Raw genomic sequence first — 25465 nt, 5'->3', positions numbered from 1 at the left:
TTTATCAGCATTTACTGTGATTAAACTGTGTAAATAACCTGATATTTATCAGTATTTACTGTGATTAAACTGTGTAAATAACCTGATATTTATCAGCATTTACTGTGATTAAACTGTGTAAATAACCTGATATTTATCAGCATTTACTGTGATTAAACTGTGTAAATAACCTGATATTTATCAGCATTTACTGTGATTAAACTGTGTAAATAACCTGATATTTATCAGCCTTTACTGTGATTAAACTGTGTAAATAATCTGATATTTATCAGTATTTACTGTGATTAAACTGTGTAAATAACCTGATATTTATCAGCATTTACTGTGATTAAACTGTGTAAATAACCTGATATTTATCAGCATTTACTGTGATTAAACTGTGTAAATAACCTGATATTTATCAGCCTTTACTGTGATTAAACTGTGTAAATAACCTGATATTTATCAGCATTTACTGTGATTAAACTGTGTAAATAACCTGATATTTATCAGTATTTACTGTGATTAAACTGTGTAAATAACCTGATATTTATCAGCATTTACTGTGATTAAACTGTGTAAATAACCTGATATTTATCAGTATTTACTGTGATTAAACTGTGTAAATAACCTGATATTTATCAGCATTTACTGTGATTAAACTGTGTAAATAACCTGATATTTATCAGCATTTACTGTGATTAAACTGTGTAAATAACCTGATATTTATCAGCATTTACTGTGATTAAACTGTGTAAATAACCTGATATTTATCAGCATTTACTGTGATTAAACTGTGTAAATAACCTGATATTTATCAGCATTTACTGTGATTAAACTGTGTAAATAACCTGATATTTATCAGTATTTACTGTGATTAAACTGTGTAAATAACCTGATATTTATCAGTATTTACTGTGATTAAACTGTGTAAATAACCTGATATTTATCAGCATTTACTGTGATTAAACTGTGTAAATAACCTGATATTTATCAGTATTTACTGTGATTAAACTGTGTAAATAACCTGATATTTATCAGCATTTACTGTGATTAAACTGTGTAAATAACCTGATATTTATCAGCATTTACTGTGATTAAACTGTGTAAATAACCTGATATTTATCAGCATTTACTGTGATTAAACTGATGATAAGGTCACTAAAAGATCTTTTTAATCTGCTGCGGTGACGAAGCTTTGCACCATGACTGAAGTCAGAAAGACAGAAGTGCACGTGCACGTGCACAGCCAGCTGTGCAGGATGAAAACATGAAGTGAAACTCAGAGTCCGGCTCGCTGACAGGAAGCTGCTGCAAACAGGAAATTAAAAGCTGACCGACACAGGAGGAACAACGTGCACGCTCACAACCGTGCACGCTCACAACCGTGCACGCTCACAGCCGTGCACGCTCACTCCCAGGGACACATCAGAGCCACCAGTTAACCTCACAGGCATGCTTTTTGTGGAGAGGAAGCAGCAGGACCAGCGGTCTAACTGTTAAAGGCAGAGCTGAGGATGTTTGGCTGCTTGCTGTGGTTTCAGCTGAAGGTCTCCTCCTTCCTCTGGTGGTTTTAGTCTGTTCCTGGCAGCAGCTGCACTGGCAGCAGCTGCACTGACACTCGCAGCATGAAGACCGTTGTGCTCCTCACGCTCCTCTCAGGTACATCTTTCTACTTTAACAGCTTTCTGAAACTTTATTACAGATAAACAGCTTCTGTCAGCTGACAGTAACTCAGGCTGAAACTTCACTGAGGTCCCAGCTGAAGGTAACTCAGGCTGAAACTCAGGCTGAAACTTCACTGAGGTCCCAGCTGAAGGTAACTCAGGCTGAAACTCAGGCTGAAACTTCACTGAGGTCCCAGCTGACAGTAACTCAGGCTGAAACTTCACTGAGGTCCCAGCTGAAGGTAACTCAGGCTGAAACTCAGGCTGAAACTTCACTGAGGTCCCAGCTGAAGGTAACTCAGGCTGAAACTTCACTGAGGTCCCAGCTGAAGGTAACTCAGGCTGAAACTTCACTGAGGTCCCAGCTGAAGGTAACTCAGGCTGAAACCTTCACTGAGGTCCCAGCTGAAGGTAACTCAGGCTGAAACTCAGGCTGAAACTCAGGCTGAAACTCAGGCTGAAACTTCACTGAGGTCCCAGCTGACAGTAACTCAGGCTGAAACTTCACTGAGGTCCCAGCTGACAGTAACTCGGCTGTCTGACAGGCTGCTTCAGCTCAGAAACTCATATTTTAAAGCAGCTGCACAGGGATCTGATGTCAGATGTTTCCTCAGTAACAGTGAAACCGGGCTTCAGATGATGAATCATTGAGGCAGATTTTAGCAGCCGGAGCTGAAATCATGAAGTTAAATGAATCTTTTCTGCCTTCTCAGTGGCTGCATGTGACGTCAGCCTGGTTGGTCGAACGGGTCAGAGCGCCACTCTGCCCTGTAACTATGACAGAAAGTACCACGGAGCTCTGTCTTTTTGTTGGGGTCGAGGACAGATACCAAGCAGAGGCTGCAGCAACCAGCTCATCTCCTCAGATGGAAACACGTGGACACCAGTTTCCAGCAGGTATCAGCTGCTGGGACGACTGGGCGAGGGAGACGTTTCCATGACGATCCTGAACCTGACAGAAGAAGATGCTGGATGGTACGGATGCAGAGTGGAGATACCCGGGTGGTTCAATGACCAAACAGAGCAGTTAAAGCTGACTGTTACAGGTGAGAAGTTTCTGCTTTAATCTGAAGTCTTTCCTTCTTCTTCTGTGATTTCTGTGTCACTGCAGTTCCCCTCAGTCCTCCTGGAGGGAAAACTCTTCTTCTTCTGTGATTCCTGTCACTACAGTTCCCCTCAGGCCTCCTGGAGGGAAAACTCTTCTTCTTCTGTGATTCCTGTGTCACTACAGTTCCCCTCAGGCCTCCTGGAGGGAAAACTCTTCTTCTTCTGTGATTCCTGTCACTGCAGTTCCCCTCAGTCCTCCTGGAGGGAAAACTCTTCTTCTTCTGTGATTTCTGTGTCACTGCAGTTCCCCTCAGGCCTCCTGGAGGGAAAACTCTTCTTCTTCTGTGATTCCTGTGTCACTGCAGTTCCCCTCAGTCCTCCTGGAGGGAAAACTCTTCTTCTTCTGTGATTCCTGTGTCACTACAGTTCCCCTCAGTCCTCCTGGAGGGAAAACTCTTCTTCTTCTGTGATTCCTGTCACTACAGTTCCCCTCAGTCCTCCTGGAGGGAAAACTCTTCTTCTTCTGTGATTTCTGTGTCACTACAGTTCCCCTCAGTCCTCCTGGAGGGAAAACTCTTCTTCTTCTGTGATTCCTGTCACTACAGTTCCCCTCAGTCCTCCTGGAGGGAAAACTCTTCTTCTTCTGTGATTTCTGTGTCACTACAGTTCCCCTCAGTCCTCCTGGAGGGAAAACTCTTCTTCTTCTGTGATTCCTGTCACTACAGTTCCCCTCAGTCCTCCTGGAGGGAAAACTCTTCTTCTTCTGTGATTTCTGTGTCACTACAGTTCCCCTCAGTCCTCCTGGAGGGAAAACTCTTCTTCTTCTGTGATTCCTGTCACTACAGTTCCCCTCAGTCCTCCTGGAGGGAAAACTCTTCTTCTTCTGTGATTTCTGTGTCACTACAGTTCCCCTCAGTCCTCCTGGAGGGAAAACTCTTCTTCTTCTGTGATTCCTGTCACTACAGTTCCCCTCAGTCCTCCTGGAGGGAAAACTCTTCTTCTTCTGTGATTTCTGTGTCACTACAGTTCCCCTCAGTCCTCCTGGAGGGAAAACTCTTCTTCTTCTGTGATTCCTGTCACTACAGTTCCCCTCAGTCCTCCTGGAGGGAAAACTCTTCTTCTTCTGTGATTCCTGTCACTACAGTTCCCCTCAGTCCTCCTGGAGGGAAAACTCTTCTTCTTCTGTGATTCCTGTGTCACTACAGTTCCCCTCAGTCCTCCTGGAGGGAAAACTCTTCTTCTTCTGTGATTCCTGTGTCACTGCAGTTCCCCTCAGTCCTCCTGGAGGGAAAACTCTTCTTCTTCTGTGATTTCTGTGTCACTGCAGTTCCCCTCAGTCCTCCTGGAGGGAAAACTCTTCTTCTTCTGTGATTCCTGTCACTACAGTTCCCCTCAGTCCTCCTGGAGGGAAAACTCTTCTTCTTCTGTGATTCCTGTCACTACAGTTCCCCTCAGTCCTCCTGGAGGGAAAACTCTTCTTCTTCTGTGATTCCTGTGTCACTACAGTTCCCCTCAGTCCTCCTGGAGGGAAAACTCTTCTTCTTCTGTGATTCCTGTGTCACTACAGTTCCCCTCAGTCCTCCTGGAGGGAAAACTCTTCTTCTTCTGTGATTCCTGTGTCACTACAGTTCCCCTCAGTCCTCCTGGAGGGAAAACTCTTCTTCTTCTGTGATTCCTGTGTCACTACAGTTCCCCTCAGTCCTCCTGGAGGGAAAACTCTTCTTCTTCTGTGATTCCTGTGTCACTACAGTTCCCCTCAGTCCTCCTGGAGGGAAAACTCTTCTTCTTCTGTGATTCCTGTGTCACTACAGTTCCCCTCAGTCCTCCTGGAGGGAAAACTCTTCTTCTTCTGTGATTCCTGTGTCACTACAGTTCCCCTCAGTCCTCCTGGAGGGAAAACTCTTCTTCTTCTGTGATTCCTGTGTCACTACAGTTCCCCTCAGTCCTCCTGGAGGGAAAACTCTTCTTCTTCTGTGATTCCTGTGTCACTACAGTTCCCCTCAGTCCTCCTGGAGGGAAAACTCTTCTTCTTCTGTGATTCCTGTGTCACTACAGTTCCCCTCAGTCCTCCTGGAGGGAAAACTCTTCTTCTTCTGTGATTTCTGTGTCACTGCAGTTGGACCGAATAACACGTGTGTTCAAGGCAAAACGACGACACTCTTCTTCCTCTCACCTGAGGTCGGGTCGGAACCGACAGGTCCAGGAGTTAAACCCAGCCCCCCTCTTCAGCTCCTCCTGGGGGTCCCGAGGCGTTCCCAGATGGGATGTATGACCCCTGCAGTGAGTTCTGATTCTTTGGGTCAGAACCCAGATCTGTGAGCTCAGGGTTGGAACAAAGATGGAGCAGGAACCTGAAAGCTTCTCCTTCCGGCTCAGCTTCACCAAACGGACCGGAGCAGCGCCCTCATTACTGCTGACGGAGCCCCGATCCGTCTGTCCATCTCTGATCCAACTCACCATCACTCAGAACCAGAACCAGAGATGCTGAAACTGCTCCAGCTGAGGCAGAGACTCAGCCCGACCCGGAGGATCAGAACCAGGTCCAGAGAAGCTGAAACTGCTCCAGCTGAGGCAGAGACTCAGCCCGACCCGGAGGTTCAGAACCAGAGATGCTGAAACTGCTCCAGCTGAGGCCCGACCCGGAGGCAGCGCTCCACCTTTTCCAGGCTCAGAACCCCAACTACACCTCCAGATCCTGTCCTTGAAAACCACAAACAGGATCGGTCAGAACTGGTGGAGTCCAACACGCACCAGAACCACCCAGAAGGAGCTCTGACTGTGTTGTACAGGGACCGGAAAACTAACCCCCCACAGGGGTTACTCTGAGGGTAAAGATCTGGTCCAGAACCAGAGAAAACCCCCTGCTGCTCCGCAGTCTGAGGGCGGAGCCTCCAACCCCCTGGAGTAAACCTTCCCGGGGGGGGGGGGGGGTCTGCTGTCCCAGACCTCCATGTGACATTTAGTATTTTATTTTTATGTTTATGCATTTAGCTTTTATCCAAAGCGACTTACAGGTAGGCAGGTAGGGTAAGGGGGTCTCGCCTAAGGACTCCTACTGGAGGTAATACCTTTCATGCAGGGGATTTGAACCCAGGTCTCCCCCATGGAAGGTGGCAATCATCCCACTGCACTATCCAGTCCATTTTTTTAATGTGTTTTCAGACTTTTCATCCAGCTCGAAGCTTCTGGTCCTGAACGCCTCCTTTAAGGCTTTGAGATGAAGTCGTGTGTAGAGTCCAGAGGAAGAACATCTGGGGAGTTTCATCTGGACCACACTGATGTGGGCTGATGCTGTATCTGTTTCAGGGGCAGATCCGACCTCAGGACCAGCGCCCGCCACGGGGACGCCAGCAGCCACGGGGACGCCAGCAGCCAATCAGACTGAAGGTACTCCAGCACACACAGTGGCGAAGTGTTGGAGGTTTAAGCTGCAGCTGGATGCAGAGAGCAGTGATGGTCTGTAAAGCCTCTGTGGAAAGGCTTCGCCGGGTTTTAGTTCTGTTTGTGCTCAGAACGCTTTAACCAACCAGTTTAAACCGGTTTAAACCAGTTTAAAGCTTTTAACCACGTCAGTGGAATAAGTTGAACTCTGCCTCCAATGAGCCAAAACTGCGTCAGAACCAGAACAAGCTTTTCTGCTTCTGTGGAAAAACTGACATCATGCTGCTTGCACAACTGTCCTAAAAGCTGCTTTCGTTTCCTCATCCTGCAGGTCTCATGATCTCCACGGCAACCGTCAGGGTTTCCTGGCACGCCACGGACGCCGCGGACCCGGCCAAGGTGAGAGGATATCCTGTGGCTGTGGACAGGTTTGTGTGATTTTATGAGTCACAGGAGAAGAAGCTGAGTCTGAATGCTTGAAAGAGCCTCCTGACTGAGAAAAGGATCATTCTCACTCATTTTCTGTCCTTTCTCTGCTGAGATGATCAGCAGTTATGAAACATCAGTTAAATCAGTTAAACATCAGTTTCAGTTACTGAAATCAGGACGTTTGGGGGCACAGACCCTGGGCAGCGACTCAGCTCGCCCAGACCCTCGCCTCTTCGGGTCAACACCTGGACACCTGCTGGTGATTTAATGCAGAAACACAGGGCCTACAGCAGCAGAACTATGGGATGTTTCAGGCTCACCTGAGCCATCCCTAACTATAAGCTTTATCAGAAAGGAAAGTTTCAGCCTGATCTTAAAGGTAGAGAGGGTGTCTGCTTCCTGAAGCCAAACTGGCAGCTGGTTCCACAGAGAGGGGCCTGATAACTGAAGGCTCTGCCTCCCATTCTGCTTTTAGGGGCCTGATAACTGAAGGCTCTGCCTCCCATTCTGCTTTTAGGGGCCTGATAACTGAAGGCTCTGCCTCCCATTCTGCTTTTAGGGGCCTGATAACTGAAGGCTCTGCCTCCCATTCTGCTTTTAGGGGCCTGATAACTGAAGGCTCTGCCTCCCATTCTGCTTTTAGGGGCCTGATAACTGAAGGCTCTGCCTCCCATTCTGCTTTTAGGGGCCTGATAACTGAAGGCTCTGCCTCCCACTCTGCTTTTAGGGGCCTGATAACTGAAGGCTCTGCCTCCCATTCTGCTTTTAGGGGCCTGATAACTGAAGGCTCTGCCTCCCATTCTGCTTTTAGGGGCCTGATAACTGAAGGCTCTGCCTCCCATTCTGCTTTTAGAAACTCTGGGAACCACAAGGAAACCTGCAGCCTGAGAGCAAAGTCCTCTGTTGGGGAAACATCCAACTGTGAGATCTTTAAGATGTGATGGAGCTCGGTCATTAAGAGCTTTATATGTGAGGAGAAGAACCTTAAATTCTATTCTGAATCTAACAGGGAGCCAATGAAGAGAAGCTAAAACTGGAGAAACATGATCTCTGCTGTTAGATCTCATCAGAACTCTGGCTGCAGGGTTTTGGATCAGCTGGAGGCTTTTCAGAGAATCTGTGGGACAGAACAATAATAAGGAATTACAGTAGTTCAGTCCTGAAGGAACAGATGCATGGAGCAGTTTCTCTGCATCACCCTGAGACAGGATGGTCCTGATTTTAATGATATTATGAAGGTGAAAGAAGGCAGAAACCTGTTTTATGTGTGGGTCAAAGGACAGATCCTGGTCAAAAATAACTCCAAGGTTCCTCACTGTAGAACTAGAAGCCAAGGAAATACCATCCAGAGTAACTATATAACAGGACAGTTTCTCCCTGAAGCGCTCAGGTCCAAAGAGAACAACTTCAGTTTGTCTGAATTTAGAAGCAGAAAGTTCTGAGTCATCCAGGTCTTTATGTGTTTAAGACAGGCTTGGGTCAGGGTCAGGTTCAGGGTCAGGGTCAGGGTCAGGGTGGGTCAGGGTCAGGGTCAGGTTCAGGGTCAGGGTCAGGGTCAGGTTCAGGGTCAGGGTCAGGGTCAGGGTCAGGGTCAGGGTCAGGGTCAGGTTCAGGGTCAGGGTCAGGGTCAGGGTCAGGGTCAGGGTGGGTCAGCCTGACCCTAACTGACCAGCTGACTCCCACAAAGCTGCGAGACGAGTCCGACGGATGTAAAAGTTTGGACCCTGTGGAGGTAGCGTGTTTCCAGAACCTCAGACGGACCTTTTACTGACAGCAGGAATGTGTGTGTTTCAGGATGGCAGCGTGGTGACGGTGGTTCTGGTGTTTGTTCTGTTCACGCTGGTGATTCTGGTCACTGCAGGCGGACTCTTCATTTTCAGTAAGTTATTTAAAAGTCTGACTCATAAGTCCTGGTTTGGTTTATCCCAGAACCAGAGCCACAGAGACAGCTTTGACCTGCATTAAGACCTTGGTTTCCAACCCTAAATGTGTTGTGTGTCTGCAGAGAGAAGATGGCGGCGGCCCAAAGTGTGAGTGTTGACACACCAGACTGCTGACTCAGCTGTGGGAACCTCCAGGTTCACCCTGAGACACGTCATCTTCACAGTGAAACTCAGCCGAAGTCGAGCAGAGTGTCTGTGAAATCACACGTTCGCCCTCAGAAACGCCCGTTTTATCGCGTTCTCAGGACGGTTTTCACCACAAACTGAAGCTCAGCTCCAACCCAGGGACAGTTTGTTGACTTCTGCGGTTCATTAGCGATGAGGCGCTGCGGCTCTGAGAGCGAGAACAGCAAAGATTCAGAGTTTCCTCTCTGACTGAGCTCTGCTCGCTTCTCTAAATGTCACCGATGCTGCGCGAGGACAGAAAAACCACAGAAGAAGATGAGGAGTTAACCACAGGGTCGTCAGACACACATGAAATGAGCGAGTGGAAACAGAGTCACACTTTTAAAGGTCTGCTGCTGTTCAGAAACAGCAGATTTCAGCGTTATCAGAGAATAAGGATTCAGGGCTTTGCCTTCTGAAATGATGAGAAATGCGACTGAAATTAAATCAAAGAAGAAGAAATGTTAAACTAATCGGACAGAACGTGAAATAAATCCATTTTTCTGCTGTAGTTTTAAACCGTTTCCATCTAAGTTTGAGTTAAAGTTGTTGATTTTATCCGTCCGACAGCTTCAGAGGGAGGAGAGGTGCATCATGGGAGCTCCCCCAGCAGGCTGGGCCTATAGCAGCAGAACTATGGGATGTTTCAGGCTCACCTGAGCCATCCCTAACTATAAGCTTTATCAGAAAGGAAAGTTTCAGCCTGATCTTAAAGGTAGAGAGGGTGTCTGCTTCCTGAAGCCAAACTGGCAGCTGGTTCCACAGAGAGGGGCCTGATAACTGAAGGCTCTGCCTCCCATTCTGCTTTTAGGGGCCTGATAACTGAAGGCTCTGCCTCCCATTCTGCTTTTAGGGGCCTGATAACTGAAGGCTCTGCCTCCCATTCTGCTTTTAGGGGCCTGATAACTGAAGGCTCTGCCTCCCATTCTGCTTTTAGGGGCCTGATAACTGAAGGCTCTGCCTCCCATTCTGCTTTTAGGGGCCTGATAACTGAAGGCTCTGCCTCCCATTCTGCTTTTAGGGGCCTGATAACCGAAGGCTCTGCCTCCCATTCTGCTTTTAGGGGCCTGATAACTGAAGGCTCTGCCTCCCATTCTGCTTTTAGGGGCCTGATAACTGAAGGCTCTGCCTCCCATTCTGCTTTTAGGGGCCTGATAACTGAAGGCTCTGCCTCCCATTCTGCTTTTAGGGGCCTGATAACTGAAGGCTCTGCCTCCCATTCTGCTTTTAGGGGCCTGATAACTGAAGGCTCTGCCTCCCATTCTGCTTTTAGGGGCCTGTTAACTGAAGGCTCTGCCTCCCATTCTGCTTTTAGGGGCCTGATAACTGAAGGGTCTGCCTCCCATTCTGCTTTTAGGGGCCTGATAACTGAAGGCTCTGCCTCCCATTCTGCTTTTAGGGGCCTGATAACTGAAGGCTCTGCCTCCCATTCTGCTTTTAGGGGCCTGATAACTGAAGGCTCTGCCTCCCATTCTGCTTTTAGGGGCCTGATAACTGAAGGCTCTGCCTCCCATTCTGCTTTTAGGGGCCTGATAACTGAAGGCTCTGCCTCCCATTCTGCTTTTAGGGGCCTGATAACTGAAGGCTCTGCCTCCCATTCTGCTTTTAGGGGCCTGATAACTGAAGGCTCTGCCTCCCATTCTGCTTTTAGGGGCCTGATAACTGAAGGCTCTGCCTCCCATTCTGCTTTTAGGGGCCTGATAACTGAAGGCTCTGCCTCCCATTCTGCTTTTAGGGGCCTGTTAACTGAAGGCTCTGCCTCCCATTCTGCTTTTAGGGGCCTGATAACTGAAGGGTCTGCCTCCCATTCTGCTTTTAGGGGCCTGATAACTGAAGGCTCTGCCTCCCATTCTGCTTTTAGGGGCCTGATAACTGAAGGCTCTGCCTCCCATTCTGCTTTTAGGGGCCTGATAACTGAAGGCTCTGCCTCCCATTCTGCTTTTAGGGGCCTGATAACTGAAGGCTCTGCCTCCCATTCTACTTTTAGGGGCCTGATAACTGAAGGCTCTGCCTCCCATTCTGCTTTTAGGGGCCTGATAACTGAAGGCTCTGCCTCCCATTCTGCTTTTAGAAACTCTGGGAACCACAAGGAAACCTGCAGCCTGAGAGCAAAGTGCTCTGTTGGGGAAATATCCAACTGTGAGATCTTTAAGATGTGATGGAGCTCGGTCATTAAGAGCTTTATATGTGAGGAGAAGAACCTTAAATTCTGTTCTGAGTTAACTAAAGGGGTGGGTGTGGTTTGACGGCGTCTTCCATCCTTCGGTGTTAATGACTGTGGTTCTGTTTCAGGCCGCAGCAGCTGGCCTGGTTCTCCTCCATCTCAGCCGGCGTGCAGCTGCAGCATCGAGGCTCGGCCGAGGACAACATCTACCAGATCGAAGAAGACGGCGGCGTCTACGAGTCCTGTCCCTGAGGCCCCGCCCACTGATGGCCAGCAGCTCCTCTGAAGTCAGAACAAACTTTAACTTTATCACTGCTGTGAGAACCGTCCAATCAGGGAGCTGCAGGTCAGCTCCTCCCCCTGACCACCAGCAGCTTCCAGCAGTCAGAAATCCTGCAGAATCTGAAGCTCACAGGAGGAGGAGGAAGAGTTATTGATCCCACGGCTTCAGTCCAAATGGGACTGGTTCTGGTTCTGGGTGGTGCATCAGGTGACCAGCAGCTGTTAGTCACATCTGGGCCGGGTCAGGCTGGGCCGGGTCAGCCTGGGCCGGGTCAGACTGTGAAGCTCCCCTTCAGAACTGTGCAGCAACTGAGCAGGAAGATAAAGTTTAATCCCTTTATTTTGGCAGAATTCTGCACATTTAAAGCCACTGAGATTAAAACAAAGTCATTCATGTGTTTTTATTCCATTCATTGTAGTTTTTACACATTTTACTCGTAAAAAGGAGACTTTATGGTAACTTTGATGGAACTTAAAACTTTATTAAAACAGCTCTGCTCTCAATGATAATTCTGGGTCCAAACCTGATCCAGAACCAGAACTTTCCAGATGGCAGCAGCTAACATCTGTGTGTTTAATGCTCTGCAGGAGCTCTGCTGCACTGACAAAGTGGCCTGATTATTTATATTTACCCCCCCCAACACGTCCTGCTCAGCGGTCGCCCTGTTTCACATGCACAGTTATTACTGTCGCACACGTGCGCACGTGTGCAGCAGCTTGATCTGATGGAGGAAGGATGGAGGTGAATATATTCTGAGTCACACCAAACCAGAGTAAAAACAGCTCATTTTGTGTTGAATCTGTAACATCAGCTGCTGGTTAAGCTGTTAGCTGCTGTTATTCTGAGTCTCTGTTTGTCTGATAACAGACAATAAAACAGGAAATAAGAGGCTTTTTAGGATTTCAGATGCATTAAAACACAGTTTATGGAAGCAGAGACAGGAGGAGAGAAGCTAACAGATGTTAGCACAGCTGGATGTTAGCTGGAAAGCTAACAGCTGCTGTTTATAGTCCTGTTATCAGCATCAGGAGGAGGGATGATTTTAGTTCATATCGGACAGAAATAACTGAAGCTGAAAGCTGGTTGATGATGTAAATTATTGTAAAAGTATTTCTTATCTGATTGATGGATAGAATGATTGATTACCTGAATAACTGGTTCATCGGGTTCATCGCGGTTAGACGCGACTCACATCAGTCCAGACTGACTTCCTTCATGACACTTTGGAGAAGGAGAAACACTGAAAAGCCTTTTTATCTTTTAGTTTTCATGGTTGATCTTTGCAAATGTGACACTGAGTAAAGGTGCTTTCAAATGTGATCCGAGAGCTTTCTGGGGGGGTTTGGGGTGAGAAAGCTTCCAGAAGTTAGCTGTGATATGTGACCTGAGTGCTGTGGGTCATCACCAGTGGACAGGTGAGGTGGGAGCTCTGAGCAGAGAGCGTTTCTGCTCCAGCAGCTCTGTTTCTGTGTTACTGTGTCCCCCCCTGGTGGCTGAAGCGGGGAACTGCAGCACGATGAAAAGCATGAACTGAAGCTGCCATGACCAGTTCACACATAAATTATATAAAATACTAAATAAATTAGTTTATATGATGCTTAAATAATCCCAGAATGTCAAATCAACAATTTTTCTGCTTTAATTTAGAACTATTGTGTTAATGTTGCAGTTTATTTCATTTGATTAGAATATATTTGATATATTTAGTGTATCTATTTCAGATCTATTTGTTTAATTGGGTTTCAACCTGCATTTTTATTATATAATTTTTATAGACAGATGTATTTACCTCGTTTAATTCCACGTTTTCTTTTTACATCCTGGTGATGACGTCATCAGCAACGTAACCTCCTGTTTCCTGTTTACTGCATTTGTTTATCAGTTGTTTTTAGTTTATCAGACAGCTGTGATTGAATCAGTTAAAAATCATTTTTAACTCTGGAAACTGGGACTTTCTGTCAGAACTGAGATGAAAACATGAAGTGTTCTTATGCTGTTAGCATCTGTCTGTGGTTTAAATTCATAATAAACAATCAACAGAAAAAACAAAGAGGGAAACACGTGCAAACAGCTGCTCTGTGCGGAAGGCTACATGCAGTTCCCCTCCGTGCCGCCGGTGGCGCTGTGGTTCCTCAGAACAGGAAGTAAAGAGCTAACACGTGTTGCCTCCACGCGCAGCGCATGTTGTGATCGGCTCGCTGGATTCAGAGCAGAAAACATAAGAACGGTTCGTGGTTATTGAGCAGAAATGACGAAGGTGAAGAAGGAGAAGATTGACGAGGAGGAGGCGGCGGAACCTGCCGGAGGCGCCGCCGGTACCGAGCGGTCCTACCAGGAGCTGATCGCCCACCTCAACCCGATCGCCCAGCCGCTGGCCTCCCGAAAGCTCAGCAAAAAGCTCTATAAATGCGTCAAAAAGGGTAAAAACGACCCGAATAATTCCTTATAGAAGAGTTCTGGTTCTGTGTGTGTGTCTGGTTCTGGTTCTGCTCTCATTGTGTGTGGTTCTGGTCTCATTGTGTGTTTGTGTTTGGTTCTGCTCTCATTGTGTGTGGTTCTGGTCTCATTGTGTGTTTGTGTTTGGTTCTGCTCTCATTGTGTGTGGTTCTGGTCTCATTGTGTGTGTCTGGTTCTGGTCTCATTGTGTGTGGTTCTGGTCTCATTGTGTGTGTCTGGTTCTGGTCTCATTGTGTCTGGTTCTGGTCTCATTGTGTCTGGTTCTGGTCTCATTGTGTGTCTGGTTCTGCTCTCATTGTGTGTCTGGTTCTGGTCTCATTGTGTGTCTGGTTCTGGTCTCATTGTGTGTGTGGTTCTGGTCTCATTGTGTGTCTGGTTCTGCTCTCATTGTGTGTGTGGTTCTGGTCTCATTGTGTGTGTCTGGTTCTGGTCTCATTGTGTGTGTCTGGTTCTGGTCTCATTGTGTGTCTGGTTCTGGTCTCATTGTGTGTCTGGTTCTGGTCTCATTGTGTGTCTGGTTCTGGTCTCATTTTTGTCTGGTTCTGGTCTCATTGTGTGTCTGGTTCTGGTCTCATTTTTGTCTGGTTCTGGTCTCATTTTTGTCTGGTTCCGGTCTCATTTTTGTCTGGTTCTGGTCTCATTGTGTCTGGTTCTGGTCTCTGTTCCAGCTGCCAAAGTGAAGAACATCCGCCGCGGAGTGAAAGAGGTCCAGAAGTTCATCAATAAGGGGGAGAAGGGGTGAGTTCAGATTGAGGTTCCTGTTGGGTCCAGTCAGAACTTTTCTTGGTTCTGCTGATCTCTCGGACAGTAAACCCAGAACCTGCTACACAGAACATGTTTTCACGTTTTGTTCTGATTTGCTGAGAAATGAGTCTGTGATTGTTGGCCTCTCTGCACAGCTGTTGGGTTCTGGTTCTGATTGGGTCTCAGGTGCTGACTGTGTTCTTTCTGCCGTCTCTCTGCAGCATTGTGGTTCTGGCAGGTGACACGCTGCCCATCGACGTTTACTGCCACCTGCCGGTGATGTGTGAGGACAGAAGCCTGCCGTACGCATACATCCCCTCCAAAGTGGTGAGTGTGGCTGTGATGTCCTGTGATGTCACTGATGTTCTGTGATGTCACTGATGATCTGTGATGTCACTGATGATCTGTGATGTCACTGATGATCTGTGATGTCACTGATGATCTGTGATGTGCTGTGATGTCACTGATGTTCTGTGATGTCACTGATGTTCTGTGATGTCACTGATGTTCTGTGATGTCACTGATGTTCTGTGATGTCACTGATGATCTGTGATGTCACTGATGTTTTATGATGTCACTGATGATCTGTGATGTCACTGATGTTATATGATGTCACTGATGTTCTGTGATGTCACTGATGTTCTGTGATGTCACTGATGTTCTGTGATGTCACTGATGTTCTGTGATGTCACTGATCTGTGATGTCACTGATGTCACTGATGTTCTGTGATGTTCTGTGATGTCACTGATGTTCTGTGATGTCACTGATGTTCTGTGATGTCACTGATGTTCTGTGATGTCACTGATGTTCTGTGATGTCACTGATGTTCTGTGATGTCACTGATCTGTGATGTCACTGATGTTTGATGTCACTGATGTTCTGTGATGTCACTGATGATCTGTGATGTCACTGATGATCTGTGATGTCACTGATGTTATATGATGTCACTGATGTTATATGATGTCACTGATGTTCTGTGATGTCACTGATGTTCTGTGATGTCACTGATGTTCTGTGATGTCACTGATGTTCTGTGATGTCACTGATCTGTGATGTCACGGATGTTTGATGTCACTGATGTTCTGTGATGTCACTGATCTGTGATGTCACTGATGTTCTGTGATGTCACTGATGTTCTGTGATGTCACTGATGTTCTGTGATGTCACTGATGTTCTGTGATGTCACTGATGTTCTGTGATGTCACTGATGTTCTGTGATGTCACTGATGATCTGTGATGTCACTGATGTTTTATGATGTCACTGATGATCTGTGATGTCACTGATGTTCTGTGATGTCACTGATGTTCTGTGATGTCACTGATGTTCTGTGATGTCACTGATGTTTGATGTTCTGTGATGTTCTGTGATGTCACTGATGATCTGTGATGTCACTGATGTTCTGTGATGTCACTGATGTTCTGTGATGTCACTGGCGTTCTGTGATGTCACTGATGTTCTGTGATGTCACTGGCGTTCTGTGATGTCACTGATGTTCTGTGATGTCACTGATGTTCTGTGATGTCACTGATCTGTGATGTCACTGATCTGTGATGTCACTGATGTTTGATGTCACTGATGTTCTGTGATGTCACTGATGATCTGTGATGTCACTGATGATCTGTGATGTCACTGATGTTATATGATGTCACTGATGTTATATGATGTCACTGATGTTCTGTGATGTCACTGATGTTCTGTGATGTCACTGATGTTCTGTGATGTCACTGATCTGTGATGTCACGGATGTTTGATGTCACAGATGTTCTGTGATGTCACTGATGTTCTGTGATGTCACTGATGTTCTGTGATGTCACTGATGTTCTGTGATGTCACTGATGATCTGTGATGTCACTGATGTTCTGTGATGTCACTGATGTTTTATGATGTCACTGATGATCTGTGATGTCACTGATGTTCTGTGATGTCACTGATGTTTGATGTCACTGATGTTCTGTGATGTCACTGGCGTTCTGTGATGTCACTGATGTTCTGTGATGTCACTGATCTGTGATGTCACTGATCTGTGATGTCACTGATGATCTGTGATGTCACTGATGATCTGTGATGTCACTGATGATCTGTGATGTCACTGATGTTATATGATGTCACTGATGTTCTGTGATGTCACTGATGTTCTGTGATGTCACTGATGTTCTGTGATGTCACTGATGTTCTGTGATGTCACTGATGTTCTGTGATGTCACTGATGTTCTGTGATGTCACTGATGTTCTGTGATGTCACTGATGTTCTGTGATGTCACTGATGTTCTGTGATGTCACTGATGTTCTGTGATGTCACTGATGTTTGATGTCACTGATGTTCTGTGATGTCACTGATGTTCTGTGATGTCACTGATGTTTGATGTCACTGATGTTCTGTGATGTCACTGATGTTTGATGTCACTGATGTTCTGTGATGTCACTGGCGTTCTGTGATGTCACTGATCTGTGATGTCACTGGTGTTCTGTCGGATCTTCTCGGTTTGATTCTGACCATCTGCCGTTCAGCTCGTACCGATCAGACTGTTAACTTCAAATGATCCGGTCCAGACTCTATGATTGATTATATTACGGCACCGAGAGGTCCGGCGGCACCGTAAAGACTCGGCAGAACCTGTTTGAAGCCCTCTGACACGTCATGTGTGACCCAGCCGCCTTCAGCGGGCTGCTGAAGCTACTCACACAGATTCTCAGTGGACTTCTGAACGTTTATTTTTGACCTTCCTTGTTTCCAGGATCTGGGCTCGTCCGCCGGCTCCAAGCGACCGACCTGCGTGATTCTGATCAAGCCGCACCAGGACTACCAGGACGCCTACAACGAGTGTTTCCAGGAGGTGGCCGGCCTGCCCAAACCCCTCTGAGACGCAGCGCCTCGCCAACACTTTCCACCCACTTCCAGTGTTTGCGCTAAGCTAGGCTAACCGCGGCTCGAGATGTTTCACGGGAAATGCATGAATCGATGTCTGCTGTCAGTCAGTGAAACAGGATGTTTTGTGGTTTATTGATCAGCTGATCGGGACTGAACAGTTTGAGCTGCTGGATTTTGTATTTTTCTGTTTTAAATTCTGACTTTTTTATTTTTATTAAACACAAACGGACTCAACACGTCTGAAGTTTTCTTTAAATGAAGCCATGAAACTGACGTAGTCTGAAGCACCTGAACGCATCATTTGTGTTCTCACCCTGTCTGACCAATCGGAGCAGGCCGATCCTTCCAGGAGGCGGGGCTTAAAGGAGGTCAAGCAGAGCGTTTTTAGCTTTTATAAAACTGTGTAGAACTTGCATCAAACGGGCCTTTAAAGGAGCAGATGGGTCCGTCAGAATCGGGTTCCTCGGGTGAGTGCGGTTCCTCGGGTGAGTGGTTCCTCGGGTGAGTGCGGTTCCTCGGGTGCGTGCGGTTCCTCGGGTGCGTGCGGTTCCTCGGGTGAGTGCGGTTCCTCGGGTGAGTGCGGTTCCCCCAAACTTTGAACTGAAACTGAAATTCATTAAATTTGAAATTAAAGCAAAAAATTATTTCTGTGTAAAGTGTATTTTTTTATTTAATTTAAGTCGCATTTTTCATCATATGAACCGTTATGAACTTAAGTAATTTCTGTATTTTTCATATATTTTGGATCTTGGCGTGTTAAAGGTGAGCAGCTGCAGTTCGATGCTCCGGCCACACGGGGGCAGCAGAGCTCCACAGGTGCACCAAACTGATCCAACAGCAGCTCTTCTGTCTGTTTTGGTGATTTATTTTTATTGTACCCTTCATGGTTTTATGGGATGTCTGCTGGTGGCTGTACCTCAGAACTGAACCTGCAGCCTGAACCCAACTGAACCCGCAGCCTGAACCCAACTGAACCCGCAGCCCAAACCCAACTGAACCCGCAGCCCAAACCCAACTGAACCCGCAGCCCAAACCCAACTGAACCCGCAGCCCAAACCCGACTGAACCCGCAGCCCAAACCCGACTGAACCCGCAGCCCAAACCCGACTCTGAACCCGCAGCCCAAACCCGCCTCTGAACCCGCAGCCCAAACCCGCCTGAACCCGCAGCCCAAACCCGCCTCTGAACCCGCAGCCCAAACCCAACTGAACCCGCAGCCCAAACCCAACTGAACCCGCAGCCCAAACCCAACTGAACCCGCAGCCCAAACCCGCCTCTGAACCCGCAGCCCAAACCCAACTGAACCTGCAGCCCAAACCCAACTGAACCCGCAGCCCAAACCCAACTGAACCTGCAGCCCAAACCCAACTGAACCCGCAGCCCAAACCCGACTGAACCCGCAGCCCAAACCCGCCTCTGAACCCGCAGCCCAAACCCAACTGAACCCGCAGCCCGAACCCAACTGAACCCGCAGCCCAAACCCAACTGAACCCGCAGCCCAAACCCAACTGAACCCGCAGCCCAAACCCAACTGAACCCGCAGCCCAAACCCAACTGAACCCGCAGCCCAAACCCAACTGAACCCGCAGCCCAAACCCGCCTCTGAACCCGCAGCCCAAACCCAACTGAACCTGCAGCCCAAACCCAACTGAACCCGCAGCCCAAACCCAACTGAACCTGCAGCCCAAACCCAACTGAACCCGCAGCCCAAACCCGACTGAACCCGCAGCCCAAACCCGCCTCTGAACCCGCAGCCCAAACCCAACTGAACCCGCAGCCCGAACCCAACTGAACCCGCAGCCCAAACCCGACTGAACCCGCAGCCCAAACCCGACTGAACCCGCAGCCCAAACCCGACTGAACCCGCAGCCCAAACCCGACTGAACCCGCAGCCCAAACCCGACTCTGAACCTGAATCCGACTCTGAACCCGCAGCCCAAACCCAACTGAACCCGCAGCCCAAACCCGCCTCTGAACCCGCAGCCCAAACCCAACTGAACCCGCAGCCCAAACCCGACTCTGAACCTGAATCCGACTCTGAACCCGCAGCCCAAACCCGACTCTGAACCTGAATCCGACTCTGAACCCGCAGCCCAAACCCAACTGAACCTGCAGCCCAAACCCGACTCTGAACCTGAATCCGACTCTGAACCCGCAGCCCAAACCCAACTGAACCCGCAGCCCAAACCCAACTGAACCCGCAGCCCAAACCCAACTGAACCCGCAGCCCAAACCCAACTGAACCCGCAGCCCAAACCCAACTGAACCCGCAGCCCAAACCCGACTGAACCCGCAGCCCAAACCCAACTGAACCCGCAGCCCAAACCCAACTGAACCCGCAGCCCAAACCCGACTCTGAACCCGCAGCCCAAACCCAACTGAACCCGCAGCCCGAACCCAACTGAACCCGCAGCCCAAACCCACTCATGAACTGAGGCCACTTCTTTGCTTTCTGCAGGAAAGTGACATTTGAACAGATTTCGCTGCTTTTCTTCTTAATGAAACAGATTCATCAGGCAGCTAATGAACATTTCCTGTGTTTTTTATCGTATTTCTGAGTGAGCGAGCGTCCTGAAGCTGTTGCTGGGTAAACCGCGCCGCCCCCCCGCCCCAGTGCATGCTGGGACTGACATAAAGCACACAAACTGACCTCAAACCTTTAAGACTCATTTTTCTCTGGCTTTAGCTCCAGATTCAGTCCAGAGTGCTGTGGGCGACATCGGGTCTTAAAGTCGATCTGTAGCTTTAGAACTAAGTTTAAGCGTTTCCCGTCTTCTTGAGGAGGATCCCGGACTGGGTCCAGGTAGGAGGTAGGCTTTCAGCTGTGAACTGAACCAGCTCTGACAGTCTGTGGTTCGGGTCGGAGGATTAAGGAGGATTAGGAGCTCCTTAAAGGGGATTAACTGTTCTCACAGGGTTCCGGTCCTGAAACCCGGTTCCGGTCCTGAAACCGGTTCCGTGGCTCCTTTTTTCAGCCAGACCAGCGGAGCCTTTAACATCCACTTCAGTTCTTCTCCTTGGAGACGTTTCACCAAGCCGTGACACCACAGAAGAAGACTCAGTGACAGCAGGTGGTCATAATGGCGCCGTCAGAGGGAAAGTTTCCTGAAACACAGAAGCTTTGGAGCCTTTTTACAGTCTGAGGGTCGGAGATGTTTAGAAGTCGTCTCATCGATGATAAAACTGGTTTTGGATTGTTTCACCTTTATTTATCACCTGTGGGGCCCCTGTCTGTTTGGCCCCTGGCCCTCAGAGCAGCTGCAGTAACAGGTTTCCTGGGTCCTGCTCAGACTCGTCACCCTCTGTTTATCAGCTGGTGTCGACCGGCAGCCCGAGGCGGCAGAAACTTTCCACCCGGCAGAAACTTTCCACCCGGCAGAAACTTTCCACCCGGCAGACCACCCCGGATAGCAGAGAATTAGAGGATCTTGGGTTTGAGGAAGCCTCTGAGGGCAGAAAACGGTCCAGGTGAGCCCCACCTGGCGCCTGCTGAAGGTTCTGATGGTTCTGGATCTGAGGTGGCTTCATTTTAACGGGCGTGACGGGAAACGTTTGGGCGACCCACAGGAACGCTCCAGGATACCAGCATGAGGCGCACCTTCACCTGCGTGGGGTTTACTCAGGTTGTGAGGACCGACCTGTTTATTTAAGAGGAGATTTCAACAGATAAGATACTTTTATCGTCTGGGAGAAACAGTTACACACACTGACGTGCACACACACACACACACACACACAGACGTGCACACACTGACGTGCACACACACACACACACTGACGTGCACACACTGACGTGCACACACACACACACACACACACAGACGTGCACACACTGACGTGCACACACACACACTGACGTGCACACACACACACTGACGTGCACACACACACACTGACGTGCACACACACACACTGACGTGCACACACTGACGTGCACACACACTGACGTGCACACACACACACTGACGTGCACACACACACACTGACGTGCACACACTGACGTGCACACACACTGACGTGCACACACACACACTGACGTGCACACACACACTGACGTGCACACACACACACACACAGACGTGCACACACCGGGCCGGCGGCCTGGCAGTTGGCGGGTCGACCACACGCCGCAGCTCCCTGCTGATGCCCTCGGAGCATCGGCGCCGTGACCCCTGGGTCACCTCTGACCTTTGACCTGACCAACACGAAGCTTCATTAAGAACAGACTAAACGGATCAGAGCTGCAGGTTGGAGCTGGTTTTAAAGCATTTTAAAGTTCTGTGAAACTGGACCGGCTTCTGGACCGGGTCACAGTGGAGCTGGAGCCTGTTCCTGCTGTCATCGGGTCATCAGGCAGAGGCAGGATACACCTGGACAGGTTTTATTTATAAAGAAACCTCCATCAGAACCAGAACCAGGAAGAAACCTCCATCAGAACCAGAACCAGGAAGGGTCCATCTGCCTGGACCAGCTGGGGCTGAGAGGACAGGAAAGAGGGGACAACAAGCAGCGTAACACCAGGCCAGAGACACCTGCTGAGAGAGAGAAACACAAGTTAATGACAGCAATGATGTCATCTGTACATGGAGGGAGGAGAGGTGCATCATGGGAGCTCCCCCAGCAGGCTGGGCCTATAGCAGCAGAACTATGGAGGGAGGAGAGGTGCATCATGGGAGCTTCGTGCTTCTGAAACTTCATAGTTCAGAGAGTTTAACCTTCTTCTCTCTCTTCTTGCAGATCTGAATAAACCTGAAGAACAGAAAGATGTTTCCACCCGGGACGAGCTTCAAGGCGTCTCCTCGGTGACCACAAACAGCCTCCAGCTGCGGTCTGATGATCCAGGTGAGCCCCCCCGCTGTCACATGCAAATGCTGTGGTTTCAGACGGGGGGGGGCTGTGATGAGGCATGTGGCGGTAAACAGGCGGCACACTCTGACCCTCCTCCCCTTGTTGTGCCAATAACAGCCTGAAGATTATCAGCTGCTGATACCACTGAAACCCGCTGAGACTGTAAACAGGCGGCACACTTACTGCCCCCCCACGCTGTCATCATTTACCCACAATCCTCCACACGGGCTGCAGATGTCCCGTTTAAACCTGTCTGTTTGGCTTCAGGCTGCGTTTGATGGGACTTAGAGGAGGAGAAGAAGAAGAAGAAGCAGTTAAATGTGGAGAGACGTCTCTAGGCTTTACAGACAGGGAGCTGCTGCCAGTTAGCTACCTGAAGCTCAGTGAAACCTGATGAGATGAACCCTCAGAGGGAGGAGAGGTGCATCATGGGAGCTCCCCCAGCAGGCTGGGCCTATAGCAGCAGAACTATGGGATGTTTCAGGCTCACCTGAGCCATCCCTAACTATAAGCTTTATCAGAAAGGAAAGTTTCAGCCTGATCTTAAAGGTAGAGAGGGTGTCTGCTTCCTGAAGCCAAACTGGCAGCTGGTTCCACAGAGAGGGGCCTGATAACTGAAGGCTCTGCCTCCCATTCTGCTTTTAGGGGCCTGATAACTGAAGGCTCTGCCTCCCATTCTGCTTTTAGGGGCCTGATAACTGAAGGCTCTGCCTCCCATTCTGCTTTTAGGGGCCTGATAACCGAAGGCTCTGCCTCCCATTCTGCTTTTAGGGGCCTGATAACTGAAGGCTCTGCCTCCCATTCTGCTTTTAGGGGCCTGATAACTGAAGGCTCTGCCTCCCATTCTGCTTTTAGGGGCCTGATAACTGAAGGCTCTGCCTCCCATTCTGCTTTTAGAAACTCTGGGAACCACAAGGAAACCTGCAGCCTGAGAGCAAAGTGCTCTGTTGGGGAAATATCCAACTGTGAGATCTTTAAGATGTGATGGAGCTCGGTCATTAAGAGCTTTATATGTGAGGAGAAGAACCTTAAATTCTATTCTGAATCTAACAGGGAGCCAATGAAGAGAAGCTAAAACTGGAGAAACATGATCTCTGCTGTTAGATCTCATCAGAACTCTGGCTGCAGGGTTTTGGATCAGCTGGAGGCTTTTCAGAGAATCTGTGGGACAGAACAATAATAAGGAATTACAGTAGTTCAGTCCTGAAGGAACAGATGCATGGAGCAGTTTCTCTGCATCACCCTGAGACAGGATGTTCCTGATTTTAATGATATTATGAAGGTGAAAGAAGGCAGAAACTGTTTTATATGTGGGTCAGAGGACAGATTCTGGTCAGAAATAACTCCAAGGTTCCTCACTGTAGAACTAGAAGCCAAATAAATACCATCCAGAGTAACTATATAACAGGACAGTTTTGTTTTATGTGTGAGTTTAAAACCATGAACTCTAATTTAACCTTTTATTATTTATTTAGCTGATAAATGTGTTATTAATCAGTTTTTATGGTTGATTAAACACAATGAAGCTTAATGTAATCTAATCTAATCTAATCTAATGTAGCAAACCATCCATCAGCAGATAAAGTCTGTAGTTTATACTTTAAAGTGTAAATTATCAGTAAACCTGCAGCTGAACTCTATGAAGCTGTATTTTTACGGGTTTATACTGTAAAACTGTTCCGTGTGATTCAGTAACTGTGAAAATGTTTGATTTTTCTTCTTTTTATTCCACAAACATCAGATTTACATCATAAACACAAAGAAATCCTCATAAACAGAAAAGTTCTGCAGGGAACTCGGCGTCTGCACCGGGCGAGCCGGTCTGAGGCTGGAGGAGGGGGGCGAAGTGTGCCGGAGACGAGTGGGAGGAGCCGCAGACGTCCCACTGCGGCACCACGGCGCCTGGCGAGGAGGCGGAGCCTTCTGGCACCTGCCTGTACGCCAAGGAGGCGAAAGGAGGGGGAGGGCTGGAGTCCTGGAGGTGACACAGGAAGCTGCTGAGGGCGCCGTCCGGCACGGCTGCGCCGCAGTGCATGCTGGGACGTTTGGGGCTGGGTTCTGTCGACGAGGAGGAGACGGAGGAAGGTGGCGTCCTGTCGGCCTTGCTCTTCCTCTTCCGACGAAAGTTTCCGTTATCGAACATCTTCTCAGAGTTTGGGTCCAGAGTCCAGTAGTTCCCTTTACCTGCAGAGGAGGTAAATGTGTAAAATAAAGTTAAACATCAAGTATTTCAGCCAATCAGAGACAACTTCCTGTATAAAGTTAAACATCAAGTATTTCAGCCAATCAGAGACAACTTCCTGTATAAAGTTAAACATCAAGTATTTCAGCCAATCAGAGACAACTTCCTGTATAAAGTTAAACATGAAGTATTTCAGCCAATCAGAGACAACTTCCTGTATAAAGTTGAACATGAAGTATTTCAGCCAATCAGAGACAACTTCCTGTATAAAGTTAAACATGAAGTATTTCAGCCAATCAGAGACAACTTCCTGTATAAAGTTAAACATGAAGTATTTCAGCCAATCAGAGACAACTTCCTGTATAAAGTTAAACATGAAGTATTTCAGCCAATCAGAGACAACTTCCTGTATAAAGTTAAACATGAAGTATTTCAGCCAATCGGAGACAACTTCCTGTTGCAGAATGTACCGCCGGCTCCGTGTTCTGCACCCGGAGGTCAGAGGTCAGGACTCACCGGGGTCGCTGGCGTCCCGGGGAACCTTCTGGAAGCAGTCGTTGAGCGACAGGTTGTGGCGGATGGAGTTCTGCCAGCCCGCCTTGTGGCGGCTGTAGAAGGGGAAGTTGGCGGAGACGTACTGGTAGATCTGGCTGAGCGTCATTCGCTGCTCGGGTGAGCTCTGGATCGCCATGGCGATGAGGGCGGAGTAGGAGTACGGCGGCCGGACGAGGCTCAGCAGGTCATCCGTAGAGGTCAGGGGGAACCAGGAGCCACCGGGAAGCAGGGTCCTCTGCAGGCCGAAGAAGTGCGAGAAGAAGCCTCTGAGCGCCGGGGGGGGGGGCCCCCGTGGCCCCGGGGAGGGGTTCCGGGTCCGACCCGGTGACCCAGTGGTACGGGTCCATGTGGGTCGGCGGCGGCAGCCACGGGCTGGACTCCGGAGGAGGCGGCGGGCTGTAGAGGCTGAAGTCGGACGGGTCGATGCCCAGAGATGGGAGCTCCTGCTGGGGGAGGCAGCGGCCGAGCAGGGGGGCGGACAGAGCCTGATCCAGCAGGAAGGACGCCATGATGTCAGCGAGTGTCTGCACCTGCCGCTCACCTGCAGCACTTATAGCCCGCGGCCCCGCCCACGGCCCGGCCCATTGGCCGCTGCCTGCTGAGAGGCGTGAGGGTTGATTTGAATAAGAACGGGCTGAACTCCTCCCTCAGGGAGATAAGAGCCGCAGATTTACTGCTGGAATGTCAACGGATGGAGGCTCCAGATGTTGCTCTGCAGCTGCCTCAGACATTATACGGTTAAACCCCGTT

The 25465-nt window shown here is 48.7% G+C and overlaps 3 protein-coding genes across 3 annotated transcripts; 2 read left to right on the top strand and 1 right to left on the bottom strand.

Annotated features, from left to right (window-relative positions):
* Window positions 1-1453: 1453 nt before the first annotated feature.
* Window positions 1454-11795, top strand: LOC140279932 (uncharacterized). Its single transcript, XM_072375156.1, has 7 exons — window positions 1454-1641; window positions 2360-2692; window positions 6000-6080; window positions 6406-6473; window positions 8298-8382; window positions 8509-8533; window positions 10904-11795. The coding sequence occupies exons 1-7, from the start codon at window positions 1608-1610 to the stop codon at window positions 11025-11027; spliced, it is 750 nt and encodes a 249-aa protein (XP_072231257.1). The 5' UTR covers window positions 1454-1607; the 3' UTR covers window positions 11028-11795.
* A 1397-nt stretch (window positions 11796-13192) lies between these two features.
* Window positions 13193-17356, top strand: nhp2 (NHP2 ribonucleoprotein homolog (yeast)). The gene is made up of 4 exons (XM_072374575.1): window positions 13193-13478; window positions 14184-14253; window positions 14481-14586; window positions 16997-17356. Exons 1-4 carry the CDS (start codon window positions 13307-13309, stop codon window positions 17120-17122), a joined length of 474 nt encoding a protein of 157 aa, XP_072230676.1. The 5' UTR covers window positions 13193-13306; the 3' UTR covers window positions 17123-17356.
* A 6390-nt stretch (window positions 17357-23746) lies between these two features.
* On the bottom strand, window positions 23747-25446 carry foxi3a (forkhead box I3a). Its single transcript, XM_072375582.1, has 3 exons — window positions 25390-25446; window positions 24677-25256; window positions 23747-24162 (listed from the first exon to the last, which is right to left on the bottom strand). The coding sequence occupies exons 1-3, from the start codon at window positions 25444-25446 to the stop codon at window positions 23747-23749; spliced, it is 1053 nt and encodes a 350-aa protein (XP_072231683.1).
* Window positions 25447-25465: the final 19 nt, after the last annotated feature.

Source organism: Leuresthes tenuis, unplaced genomic scaffold, assembly GCF_036924035.1.
Source record: "Leuresthes tenuis unplaced genomic scaffold, fLeuTen1.0.hap1 SCAF_21, whole genome shotgun sequence".
NCBI classification, from domain to species: Eukaryota; Metazoa; Chordata; class Actinopteri; order Atheriniformes; family Atherinopsidae; genus Leuresthes; species Leuresthes tenuis.
The sequence above is the reverse complement of the archived record's forward strand: the minus strand, read 5'-3'. Positions and strand labels throughout refer to the sequence as shown.

What these genes read in the sequence shown, in the direction of transcription:
- foxi3a (XM_072375582.1), bottom strand. Translation starts at nt 25,446, where the DNA reads ATGTCTGAGGCAGCTGCAGAGCAACATCTGGAGCCTCCATCCGTTGAC. An exon ending in CATCCGTTGACATTCCAGCA is followed by an intron (nt 25,257 to 25,389) that starts GTAAATCTGCGG and finishes TAAGTGCTGCAG; the next exon opens with GTGAGCGGCAGGTGCAGACA. An exon ending in CCGGGACGCCAGCGACCCCG is followed by an intron (nt 24,163 to 24,676) that starts GTGAGTCCTGAC and finishes CCTCCTCTGCAG; the next exon opens with GTAAAGGGAACTACTGGACT.
- nhp2 (XM_072374575.1), top strand. Translation starts at nt 13,307, where the DNA reads ATGACGAAGGTGAAGAAGGAGAAGATTGACGAGGAGGAGGCGGCGGAA. An exon ending in CTATAAATGCGTCAAAAAGG is followed by an intron (nt 13,479 to 14,183) that starts GTAAAAACGACC and finishes TCTCTGTTCCAG; the next exon opens with CTGCCAAAGTGAAGAACATC. An exon ending in ATCAATAAGGGGGAGAAGGG is followed by an intron (nt 14,254 to 14,480) that starts GTGAGTTCAGAT and finishes GTCTCTCTGCAG; the next exon opens with CATTGTGGTTCTGGCAGGTG.
- LOC140279932 (XM_072375156.1), top strand. Translation starts at nt 1,608, where the DNA reads ATGAAGACCGTTGTGCTCCTCACGCTCCTCTCAG. An exon ending in AGCAGCCAATCAGACTGAAG is followed by an intron (nt 6,081 to 6,405) that starts GTACTCCAGCAC and finishes CTCATCCTGCAG; the next exon opens with GTCTCATGATCTCCACGGCA. An exon ending in AGATGGCGGCGGCCCAAAGT is followed by an intron (nt 8,534 to 10,903) that starts GTGAGTGTTGAC and finishes GTTCTGTTTCAG; the next exon opens with GCCGCAGCAGCTGGCCTGGT.